The sequence below is a fragment of the Opisthocomus hoazin genome, chromosome 6 (genome assembly GCF_030867145.1).
Source record: "Opisthocomus hoazin isolate bOpiHoa1 chromosome 6, bOpiHoa1.hap1, whole genome shotgun sequence".
NCBI classification, from domain to species: domain Eukaryota; kingdom Metazoa; phylum Chordata; class Aves; order Opisthocomiformes; family Opisthocomidae; genus Opisthocomus; species Opisthocomus hoazin.
The window spans coordinates 77618444-77631140 of NC_134419.1; the positions used below are offsets into that span (position 1 = coordinate 77618444).

Here is a 12697-nt window from a genome sequence, read left to right on the forward strand (position 1 = left end):
AACTTCTTCCCTCTGAGGGTGATGGAGCCCTGGCCCAGGCTGCCCAGGGAGGCTGTGGAGTCTCCTTCTCTGGAGATATTCCAGCCCCGCCTGGACGTGGTGCTGTGCAGCCTGCTCTGGGTGACCCTGCTTGGGCAGGGGGTTGGACTGGGTGACCCACAGAGGTCCCTTCCAACCCCGACCATTCTGTGATTCTGTGATATGGAGCATTTTAGTAATGTGATTGCAGGCAAGCTTCAGTTCTGGAGAAATACGTAGAAGCCTGGTTCATCTAGGTAAAGCCTGGTGGCAAATCTATTTGTTCAGTATAGCAAGGTTTATAGAGGCAAAATATTAGAAGTGAAATTGAGAAATATCTTTATTTGTTTTACCCAGTAATGATCCCAATAACTATGTTGCATTTACAACAGCCTTAAAATTTTGAAGGCAGCGCTAGAAGGGTGAATTTGGTGTAATGTTGTGTTTTTCATAGCTGCAGTGTTTTGTGTGTTATCAGGTTTATTAAATATACGTTAATAACAGACAGTAGAAACACACTTGTGACTAACTTGTTTATTTGTAGTAGAACTTGATTTTTGAAACGCAAAGCTTTTTGTCTGGAGCAGTTTGATTTATTAGACTGTCAAGTTTAGTTACTCTTTGTATTGGTATTAGTTTTGCCTCTCTAGTCTGTTCAGAGGGACACTGGAATCTGTTGCTGAAATTGGGAGTTAACAAGTAGTTTGTTCTGCATAACCCCCAGTTTTAGCCTGAGAGGAGAGCAGAAGTTTGCACAGCAAAATAGCACACTTTGATACTTTTTCTGTAGCATTCATTTCCCCTGTGTACTGGTTAAATAGCTTTTTTTAATATCTGTGGCCTCCAAAGGTTTATGAACACAACATTAAAAAAGATATGCATTAGCTTCAGTGTAAAGCAGCAAGAACATTCTGAGCTCCATGTTTATCTTAAGATAAGCCCCTTTCCTTCTGGTCCCTCATGATATCTTCAAACACGAAGAAATCGTGCTATGATTGTACTTACAGAACTTCTGGCTGTGGTGCAGGCTGTGTTGAAGACCCAGAAGAAAATGAAGGAGAATAGAGGGGACTTGAACTCTTGCTGGGAGCTGCTCTGCTGGGTCTTGGTGCAGAATGGTTTGGGTGAGCTCAGGGACAGAGCTAGTGGAACCAGGGAGGGCTTTGGAAGCCCAGCTGCTGTTGGATGAGGCTCTGGGAGGCAACCAAAGCCAGCCGGAGAGGTGTGGGGTTTTAGCTGGAGGGAAAAGTCATAGAATCAAAGGATAGAATCAAAGGATAGTTTAGGTTGGAAGGGACCTTTGAAGGTCATCTAGTCCACCGCGCCCTGCAATGAGTAAGGGTCATCTACCAGTAGATCAGGTTGATCAGAGCCCCTTCCAACCTGACCTTGAATGTTTCCAGGGATGGGGCATCTACCACTTCTCTCAGCAGCCTGTTGCAGTGTTTCACCACCCTCATCATAAAAATTTTCTTCCTTATATCTGATCTGAAGCTACTGTCCCACCTGATGTTTATGAACGCTCCTGTTTAGATCTGACCTGCATGCCAGATTCTCCTGGGCTTCTGTGAAGGGCTGATCTGGTTTTTTGTGGTGGTGGTGGTAGTTGTTTCTTGTGGTTTTTTTTTTTTTTTTCTTTTTGGATCACGTTAAGTCTTTATCGCAGAGGTTCAAGAACTGTGTTTGCAATAGCCCTGATGTGAGGCTGGCCATACATGTTGCCAAAGGGGAGGGCGGGGGGTGGAATTAAAGGATTTATGTGGAGCTAGTGGTCGTCTTCCCCTCGTTTTCCTTTTTGTAGTGAGAATTATCTCATCCTACACCTGAACCAGAGGTCATGCTGCATTTAAAATATGCAAGGGAGTTTCAGGAACATGCGTTCCTGTGCTGTATTACAGAATCACAGAATGGTCGGGGTTGGCAGGGCCCTCTGTGGGTCACCCAGTCCAACCCCCTGCCGAAGCAGGGTCACCCAGAGCAGGCTGCACAGGACCTTGTCCAGGTGGGTCTGGAATATCTCCACAGAAGGAGACTCCACAACCTCCCTGGGCAGCCTGTTCCAGGGCTCCGTCACCCTCAGAGGGAAGAAGTTCTTCCTCATGTTCAGCTGGAGCTTCCTCTGCTTCAGTTTGTGCCTGTTGCCCCTTGTCCTGTCACTGGGCACCACTGGAAAGAGTCTGGCCCCATCCTCCTGACACCCACCCTGCAGATATTTGTAAGTATTTATAAGGTCCCCTCTCAGCCTTCTCTTCTTCAGGCTGAACAAGCCCAGCTCCCTCAGCCTCTCCTCGTAGGAGAGATGCTCCAGTCCCCTCACCATCCTCGTAGCCCTCCGCTGGACTCTCTCCAGTAGCTCCTCATCTTTCTTGAAGTGGGGAGCTCAGAACTGGACAGAGTGCTCCAGATGGGGCCTCACTAGGGCAGTGTAGAGGGGAAGGAGAACCTCCCTCGACTGCTGGCCACACTCTTCTTGATGCACCCCAGGATCCCATTGGCTTTCTTGGCAGCCAGGGCACACTGCTGGCTCATGGTTAACCTGTTGTCCACCAGGACACCCAGGTCCCTCTCCGCATTGAACCAGTGAACCAAGTTCTTCAGCTTGACTGGGTATTTCTCACCTTTGGTGTTGCTCAGGCATCTCAGGCACCTTTTATCCCCTTGAAGGCATGTGGCGGAGAGAGAGAGGGGTTGCTGTGGGCAGATCAGCTTTGAAAAATCCCTCCGGAAGGCACAGGGACCCGCCTTGTGAACTTTAGCTGTGCCTTGGCCATTCATCTGCGGCGCTGACACACAGCAGTGACCGTATGGGCAGCTGAGCCTGAACTAGTTTGGTATTAGTGAGCCAGGAATTAGAAGGGAAATGCATTTTAACTTTAGCACTCCCTTCCTGTGGAAGAAAAAGGGATTTTTTTTTAGCAAAAAGTGGGTTGATAGTTTTTTTTCTTTCTTTCGCAGAATTTAGAGTCACTCACTTTAGGCCAACGGTAGATCTTAATGATTGCTGGCAAGTTGTCTGATGCTTTCCGGCTTCCACAGCAGAGAGCTGCTTGGCCTTGGTCCTCCCAGACATCTGCTAGCTCTTGCACAGGGTGTAGAGACACTGTCCCACGGCTGCGTGGGCATGTGGAATTGGGTCACCGCCGAGGGATTCACCGTGACTTGGAGGCGTAAACAACAATACTGAATGTGGCATCTGACATAGGAAGCTTTAAAATAAAAATCTGTTGTTCCTGCTGGCCCAGCCCGGTCAGTCTGTCTTCTCTTTAGTTTTTTTTCTGAAGGAAAACTCTTGGTTCAGCAAAGAAACTTGTAGAAATTGTTGAACTTAAAAAAAAGTAACACAGTAAATTATCATCTGTCATTTGCACGGATTTTTTAAAATGTATTTCCATTTTAGTTGGATCATGCTAATGAAACCTATTTATTTTTCAGACTCTATGAAAACAAAGGAGAAGCAGACTTCAGGGAGTCTCTGCTGCAGCTCTTTAAGTCCATCAATGAGATGATGAGCAGCATCTCTGATCAAACTGTCATAGTGAAGGTATGTGCTGTACAGATCTTCATCTTGGCTTTGCTTTTGCGTCCTAAACCACAGTTAGGCGGTCGATGAAGTGTGTGCTTGTGTTTGCCTCCAAAAGTGTGTTTTACCTCAAATGTGGTGAATGCTTAGTGCTTCTAGTGAAGGGTTTGTGACTATTTATAATGAAAGTGCTTTGAGCAAGTAAGTTTACTTAAATTGCTGCAAATACCTCACTTTTATTTTTAAAAGAGAATTTAAGAGTTAAACGATGTGTAGCTTATTTCACAGAATCACAGCATGGTCGGGGTTGGCAGGGCCCTCTGTGGGTCACCCAGTCCAACCCCCTGCCCAAGCAGGGTCACCCACAGCAGGCTGCACAGGACCACGTCCAGGTGGGTCTGGAATATCTCCAGAGAAGGAGACTCCACAGCCTCCCTGGGCAGCCTGTGCCAGGGCTCCGTCACCCTCAGAGGGAAGAAGTTCTTCCTCATGTTCAGCTGGAACTTCCTGTGCTTCAGTTTGTGCCCGTTGCCCCTTGTCCTGTCGCTGGGCACCACTGGAAAGAGTCTGGCCCCATCCTCCTGACACCCACCCTGCAGATATTTAGAGGCATTTCTAAGGTCCCCTCTCAGCCTTCTCTTCTCCAGGCTGAACAAGCCCAGCTCCCTCAGCCTCTCCTCGTAGGAGAGATGCTCCAGTCCCCTCCTCATCCTCGTAGCCCTCCGCTGGACTCTGTCCAGTAGCTCCTCATCTTTCTTGAACTGGGGAGCCTGGAACTGGACAGGGTACTCCAGATGAGGCCTCACTAGGGCAGTGTAGAGGGGAAGGAAATTATTTGACTTGTATAACTTTAAGGTATTTGTAAAGGATTATCTTTAACATGCTGATGTCAGTGTAGATCATTGTATTTTTACGCATTTATTTATATCCTAGGCTGTTCAGGAATTTCAGTATAATATCTTAAGCCCTTGTATGTGCTTTTCGTGGAAAATCAGTAGTGAGTCAGGCTGCAAACACCACCCCAGACCCCTCTTCTTTTGTCACTTTAAAATGGTAGCTACTTCTGGTAGTGTTAGCTGGTGTGTGGAATTGGGAATGTGGTCTCTGACCTCAGGTGAACTTGGGTGTTGAAATCACAGAGCAGAAGCATGGAAGTGTAGGACTAATAGGTTTTTGTATCCAGAGGAGTCTGAGGTCAGTGTGCCAATACCAGTCTCGTGTTCTGTTAGTGAATTTCGTTCACCGTGGAAGAGCACAGAGACTGTCATAAACACACATTTGATAAGCCACACCTTGAAGTTCTGCTGGTGGTTCCAAGTACAGTTTATAAAAGGACGTTTCTCCTGACCCAGCCGTGCTGAGTCAGTCGAAGGATGGCGATCAGAAAGGGGCTGAGAGTCGGGGTTGAGTTTGGGGACAGTTAGACAAGATGACTCCTCCTGCTCAGATGTGCAGGGGTTGTGCTTAAGAAGAACTTCTTGTAGCAGCTGGGAGGTAGGGACAGACGGTGGCAAAGCGCTGTGCCAGTGCTAGAGGTGCAAGGGAGCTGGGAAATGTACAGCACGGAAACGCTGCGCAGGTCTTAGGCCAGGAATACTGTCCTGAGCACTCAGCAAAAATTGGTAGTGAGGGTAAAGCGGATGAGTTTGAGTATTTTAGACAGAGAGAATGGAGACCCTATCATCTGATAACAAAATAGGGATATTACATATTTTGGGAAGGCTGTATTTTCATTCCATTGACAAATCACAGAATCACACAGAATGGTTGGTGTTGGAAGGGACCTCTGTGGGTCATGTAGTCCAACCCCCTGCCCAAGCAGGGTCACCTACAGTAGGCTGTAGAGGACCTTGTCCAGGCGTGTCTGGAATATCTCCAGAGAAGGAGACTCCACAGCCTCCCTGGGCAGCCTGGGCCAGGGCTCCGTCGCCCTCAGAGGGAAGAAGTTCTTCCTCTTGTTCAGACAAAGCATCTATCCTGGTTGGAAATTGGTAAGTTGGAGTCAGTGACTCAGAGTGTTCTAACTGGTGTTTTACAAATCGGACGTTTTCGTATTACGAGGATCAAATGTAAGATTCATTTTCCCAAGTGTCGTTTGTGAAGGCCTGCTTCAGGAAGGCAGATGAACATGAGCTTTTTTTCTTTCTCATCAGTTTATGCCTTGGGGGAAAAAAAAAATTTAAAATACTCCCCAAAAATAGACTTGGTTGTCCTCACTCAGATGCACGAAAATAAGACAAACTTCCTGGCAAAGGCCAGAGAGATCACATTCTGTCGCAGTCTGTCCTATTGGGCGTAGTGTCACGTTCAGATCTCTGCAAACTTGAGTAGAGCACATCTGCTGTCTGTGTTTGGCTACGTGAAGTGCGCTGGTAGGTGAGGCACCGGCAGATGAGCCAGCGTGGGGTTGTCTGAGAAGCATGCTGGTGGATGCCTTTCAGAAGCCTGGACAGCCTTTCATTCATTATTCATTGCTTTCATCTCCTTTGAACTCTAATTACTTAGCTCTTAGAATACGTGATTGTTAGTATTGGCTTTTTGCAGCTCGTGAGATTGCTTTCATTATGTTCAAACATCCACTGAAGCACTGTGTTTTTTCAGTAACTGGAAATGTGTGGTTCTATTACAAAGAATAAAATGACTGAAGAGGTGGATAAATGTGTGGTGTTTTTTTTTTTTTCTGAGAGTGAGTGAGGATGGCTTCTGTGAATCTTGCCTGACAAAGCTGTTGGAGTCCTGGGAGGGTGTCAGTAACCACGTAAAGTGGCCGTGACATTACAGGCTTCCTTCAGCATCTTTATCAGTCATCTGGAGCTGGTAGTTATGTACCATGCTAGTGGTGAGGAACGCCAGAAGGACCTCACAAAACCAGGTGGTCTAAAAGATGACCTTCAAGATAGAAAAGCGTCAGGCAGTCTCGGTTTCCTCAAAAGAAACCTGGATGAATTGTAGAATTGTACTCAGGAAGAAGAAATGAATCCCTGTGTGATGGTCTGCGTGAAGCTGGCAGCTGCCATCTGGGGAAGACCCCTTGGAGTCAGAGCTGCCAGCTCTCCAGGGTCATCGGTTCCACGTGCCGCGGCCGACGAAGAAGCAACAGGGCGCTGGGTGTCAGAGCGATGATGAGAACATGGCAGGGCTGCTGTTTTGTTGTTAGATACCCTTGGTGCATCGGCACCTCGCGTGCCAGCGGCTGTTGTGGTCTCTCTACCTTGGGAAACGGTTCCAGGTGTGCAGAGGACGGGCGCTGGGAACGGCGCAGGTGAGCGGTCCCTGAAACTCTGCTGCACCACATCCCAGAGAGCAAGAAGTAGGCTGCGCTCGCTGATGTCAGTCGGAGGTTGGTTCAAAAGAAGTGAAGAAAAATTTTCCATTTCTGAAGCTTGCTGTCACAGGGGGCTATGGAGGCAGCCAGCGTCAGCGGGCCCGCAGGGAGTGCGGGCAGATCTGCAGACCACAGGTCCGTAGATGTTCTGAAAGGGCGGGTGGGGATGCAGCCTCGAAAGGATGCGGGGGCAGCCGGGAGGGGAAGGGACCACAGAAACTGGAAATGGCATCTCCTGTGGAGACCATGTGCTGGGCCATACTCACCGTTGATGTGACACAGTGCGTGTTTCTTGTGCTGTTGAAGTGTTGCAGGAAATTAGGGAAGATAAGCAGATAAGTTGCTGGGTCCCCGTGTTGTGCTGTTAAGATCAGCAGATCTAGCTGTAGCAGTTTCAGGCTTGTTTTACTGTTTTTAATATATATGGGGGAAGCTAAATAAGTGTAATCAAAAGAAGTCTGTTTGAGAGATAAGAAGTTGAAAAGACCTACGTAGAAAATTAAGGTGCTTCACATTAAAAGAGACAGATGCTTAATTCCCACATTTGAATATTTCTATTTCTCCTTGCAAAAATAGTAATCTGTCCTGATAGTTTATCAACATGAAGCAGAACTGCCACTGGAAAGTTTTTCTGAAATGTTCATGACTTCTCTCTTTGGGCTGGTTATACCAATTTTTTGTTTTTTTCCCCTTTCCCCAGCCTGTGTGTGAGGAGAGTAGCCTTCAAGCTGACACTGTGTGAGGGAGAATGAATGACTGCAGTGTTATGTTCTTAGCAAGAATTACTCTTTACCTATTCAAATATTTATGTCCTTGTGGAAGCTGATGAGCTGTTTCTGACTGTAGCTCAGGTCTTCAGTTACTTAATATTTTGCATTTAAATTGCTCCTTTTTTTTTTAATTTGAATTTTTCAAGGCTTTGGGTACATGTAAAAAAAAAAAAGGAAGTTTCCTCAAAAGAAGACTGTATGAATTATAGAAGGATTTAAGGTTGTAGAGCACAAAAAGAGACTGTGAATTTCTACATCTTTTAGGATTATGGCAATTTGACATTTCACAGAATCACAGCATGGTCGGGGTTGGCAGGGCCCTCTGTGGGTCACCCAGCCCAACCCCCTGCCCAAGCAGGGTCACCCAGAGCAGGCTGCACAGCACCGCATCCAGGCGGGGCTGGAATATCTCCAGAGAAGGAGACTCCACAGCCTCCCTGGGCAGCCTGGGCCAGGGCTCCGTCACCCTCAGAGGGAAGAAGTTCTTCCTCGGGTTCAGCTGGAACTTCCTCTGCTTCAGTTTGTGCCCGTTGCCCCTTGTCCTGTCGCTGGGCACCACTGGGAAGAGTCTGGCCCCGTCCTCCTGACACCCACCCTGCAGATATTTATGGGCATTTCTAAGGTCCCCTCTCAGCCTTCTCTTCTCCAGGCTGAACAAGCCCAGCTCCCCCAGCCTTTCGCTTCAGCTGTGTGTTTTTACAATAGGTAGGTAAAAATCCGTGTATTCTTGGAACGCGATTTGAGCAGAGCTTTACCAGCGTTTATACTTCTTAGTGCGCTCAAATATGTTGCAATCCAAACGTGAAGGTGTAAGAATGAGTGAAACCACCTCCATCCTAGACTATCAAGGCAGCAGTAGTCAATCCTATCAATTTGAATTTGAGAAGCTGGTGTGGTGTAAATTACAGTGTTCAAGCAGAGTTTGGTTTTTATTGTAAATTAACTATTTATAATTGGTAGGGTTGGTTTTTTTTGTGTGTGTCAGTGTTGTCTGCAGCGGAGGCAGGCCCCTTTTACACTTGATATTTCTTCTTTTTAAGGCGTGCAGTTGTCCAAACTGGAGAGGGGATTCGAGCAGTGCTTTGAGCTGACGGGTGTTTCGGTCGTCCTCTTACGAACAGAAATTTTTCTTGCGTGGTGAGCGGTAGCGGGCTGCAGCAATGGTTTGAGAAGTAGAGCGATTAAATGTTGTTTTTCAAATATCAGTTTGGTTTTGAGAATTACTTGATTCAATAAATTGTGCAGCATTTGGTGCGTGCACGTATTTTTAATGGTTACAAGTGTAGCGAGCTTTCCTGGTCTTTTTTCCTATTTTCTGCTAATTGGTGCATGATAATTATTTCCTGAACCTTTTACTGTTTAAGCATGAGCTCAGCTGAAGCCTAGCATGACGTTTCACGTTTCGATAAAAATGTAAATGTTTCCTGGTAATTTATTCTTGTATCTCTTTGAAACAAGGGCGGCTGAGCCAGCTGCAGTCGAATTTGAGGACTGTCGGATTTCAGCGGTGTTTGCATGAGGCAGCTGAACTATTCTCAGCAGGGTTCTTGCAGTTTGCTCTGATGTTGGCTGTCACGTGTGACTTCGTACCGCTGTGGAGGGGGACTGAAAAAAGACAGGCTGGGAGCCGAGTTAGTTCTCTGTGCTTTAAATGAGCTTGATAAAGTAGGTGTGTATATCAAATTATCTTGTAATGTGACCACAGAGAGCCGGGGCAGAAGATGATAACGTTGTGCTAATGCGAATTCTCTTGCCGTGTGGTGTTTTTAATAATCCTTGTCACATGGAACACATGTTGCATATTTCTCCGTATCCATACCATTCTTTTTCCTGCTCTGATATTAAGCAGTTATTGCCAAAGCCACAGAAAAGCATTTAAATGAATGCAGGTCGAATGCTTTATAACCACAGTGTTAAATTGGTTGAGTAACAAACTGCAACGATGGAGCGAGGTTTCTGTGTCTCTTAGAGCCGATATGGGAAAGTCTGATGTTACGCTGGCTGCAGATACAATAAACTCTAGAAAAGTGCCGTGCTGCTTTGCTTGTCATCGTGCTTTGGGCTGTTTTACACTGGATTTGGTGCCGGAGGCACTGGTTCCGTTGTGCCAAGCTCTTTTCAGTGGTGCCCAGTGACAGGACAAGGGGCAACGGGCACAAACTGAAGCAGAGGAAGTTCCCTATGAAGATGAGGAAGAACTTCTTCCCTCTGAAGGTGACGGAGCCCTGGCCCAGGCCGCCCAGAGAGGTTGTGGAGTCTCCTTCTCTGGAGATATTCCAGACCCGCCTGGACGCGGTGCTGTGCAGCCTGCTCTGGGTGACCCTGCTTGGGCAGGAGGTTGGGCAGGGGGTTGGGCTGGGTGACCCACAGAGGTCCCTTCCAACCCCTGCTATTCTGTGATTCTGTGATTTTGTGCCTTGGAACGAATGGCTGCTGTCGACTGGGGCGATTCCCAAGTAGTGTTGGGACATTCCTGGAACTTGTCGCATCCAGCTGCTGCCCGGGCTTGATGTGGCTGGGTCGGGGAGTTTAATAAAACGGCATCTGGGATAGTGCTTGTGTGGAAGGTGTGTGCTTTGTGTGGAGTGACACAAGAGGTGAAAATTAACATTAAAAACATGTACGGATTGAGTCAGGTAAAAAAAATGTATTGCTTCACCAAACAAAAGAGTTCATAAGAATATGTTCTATTTGGCAAAGAGATTTGGTGCTGAATTTTGAGACTAGGCCAGCTGCTTGAAATGAATGGCGATAGAAAATGACACTCCTAAATTAGGTATTTTGCTTTTATGTAGTGCAAAGAGATGAACTCAAATCCGAGACAAAACCTGTAGTATACTATTCAGAATACATCATGTAATACTTTGCAAACGTCATTTGTTCAGTGTAATGACATCTTTAAGTTAGTATTGCAGTTTTCTTAAACTGGCACTATTAAATAAGCTTTTGTTCTTGGTTTTTGATATTTCTTGTCAGTATAAACACAAGAATGGGATAAAAGTTAGTTTTCTGTTGTCGCAAGACTGCTTTGCTGTACTCTGTACTGCTTTGCTTTCATTTACCAGTGGCCAGAGTTATTACCACAGTGGTAATTTCTGTTTTGTATTAATGAATAGATTGTTCAGTGCTCTCAACTGTGTAATAAACAAAATTGAACTAATAAAACTTCCATTGCTTTTATCTTTTGTCCAAAAATATATCAGAAATGACTTAAAGCTACTTAACAAGGCTACCCTATCTTATTTCAGCATGCTTTTGTATCACAAAGAAGTGCTTGTGCAGACGATTTGTCTTCTATCAGGTGGCAGAAGGATGCTATGATGCAGTATAGTGCTGTATTTTTGTCCCCTTTTAGTGTAGCTTTTTGTTAGTACATCAGGGTGTAAGTTCAGTAGTGGTAAAACACAATTTTTGTGTTGGGAGAGGAGAACTTTTCTTCTTCTACGAGCCTTTGAATTTACTAACGGCTACCAGATGTGGCCAAGTAGTAGCGATGCGTGCTGAGCACAGAGGCTGCGGCGTGACTTTGTGGCTTTGAGGCAGAGCGTATATGTAAGATACGTCTCCAAATGGTGTACAAAATACACTGTAATCGTGCTAATCCTGTTGTGCTTCGTAAATCTGTTTCTGAGCGTACACACTTCTGTGTAAATGTGTTGAGCATGAGCCAGCAGTGTGCCCTGGCTGTCAACAGAGCTAACGAGATCCTGGGGTGCATTAGGAGGAGTGTGGGCAGCAGGGCGAGGGAGGTTCTCCTTCCCTTCTGCTCTGCCCTGGTGAGGCCCCATCTGCAGTGCTGTGTCCAGTGCTGGGCTCCCCAGTTCGAGAAAGATGAGGAGCTGCTGGAGAGAGCCCAGCGGAGGGCTACAAGGATGAGGAGGGGCCTGGAGCATCTCTCCTACAAGGAGAGGCTGAGGGAGCTGGGCTTGTTCAGCCTGGAGAAGAGAAGGCTGAGAGGGGACCTAATAAATGCTTACAAATATCTGCAGGGTGGGTGTCAGGAGGATGGGGCCAAGCTCTTTTCAGTGGTGCCCAGCGACAGGACAAGGGGCAACGGGCACAAACTGAAGCAGAGGAAGTTCCCTATGAAGATGAGGAAGAACTTCTTCCCTCTGAGGGTGACGGAGCCCTGGCCCAGGCTGCCCAGGGAGGCTGTGGAGTCTCCTTCTCTGGAGATATTCCAGACCCGCCTGGATGCAGTCCTGTGCAGCCTGCTCTGGGTGACTCTGCTTGGGCAGGGGGTTGGACTGGGTGACCCACAGAGGTCCCTGCCAACCCCACCATTCTGTGATTCTTTGTTCTTCGTGGCTTGCTGTTATGTTGGATTGTCAGCGTTTGAAGCGATAATCTACGTGGCTTTTCAAAAGGGGGACGAGGTGACTTTGCTGAAGGTAATGCCACTTTTCAGGAGCAAAGCTGTCTCCAACAAACTCAGAGGCTTGCCAAAACGGACTCCACTGAGAAGTCGTCGTCTGTCTCTTGTCTTTTCCCAACCTGAAACTAGGGAAGGCTTGAAGTGAGCTGGGGTCAGAGGACCGGCTTACCTGGTGTCTGAGAGGAAACCATGAGGAATGAGGAGGGGTTTGGGTTGCCGTGACCCTGGTGGGACCCCCAAAAACCAACGCGTCCCTGACTTCATGAAGAAATGAGAAGCTGAGGAATGTTTCCATAAGGCAGCTCCGCTGGGTAGTTTTAGGGATTTGGGGTTTCTGAGATTCTTTTGGCTGTACCAGAGAATAAATGCAGCTTACTTTTATTTTACACAGCTTATAAATGCAAATGTCAAAGTGCTCTAACATTTTTTTTTTTGGTGGTTTGTTTTATTTTAATGTTTTTTCGTCATCCCCCTCAAAAAACAAAAAATGTGGAAAAAGTTTGTTACAGAATAAAGTGACTGTTTTGCTGACAGTGTTTTCTAAAGAGCTAGGCTGGGATAAATCTTTAGTTATAGAGACTCCTTGAGCCCTTGGATCTGAGGAATGTTCTAGTTTTTCTCGTGGTGGATCCCGTTCCTTACCCATTCTTGTCTCATTAAACCTGTCCGGAAATGAATGATCAGGCAAA

The 12697-nt window shown here is 46.7% G+C and overlaps 1 protein-coding gene across 3 annotated transcripts in view; it reads left to right on the forward strand.

The window, feature by feature from the left end:
• The window catches only part of DOCK1 (dedicator of cytokinesis 1), a 339932-nt gene that overhangs the window by 71229 nt on the left and 256006 nt on the right, over positions 1–12697 (forward strand). For all 3 annotated transcript variants that reach the window (XM_075423918.1, XM_075423919.1, XM_075423920.1), the window contains exon 23: positions 3451–3559. In XM_075423918.1, the coding sequence (XP_075280033.1) occupies positions 3451–3559 (109 nt within the window). The remainder of the gene's footprint in view (positions 1–3450; positions 3560–12697) is intronic.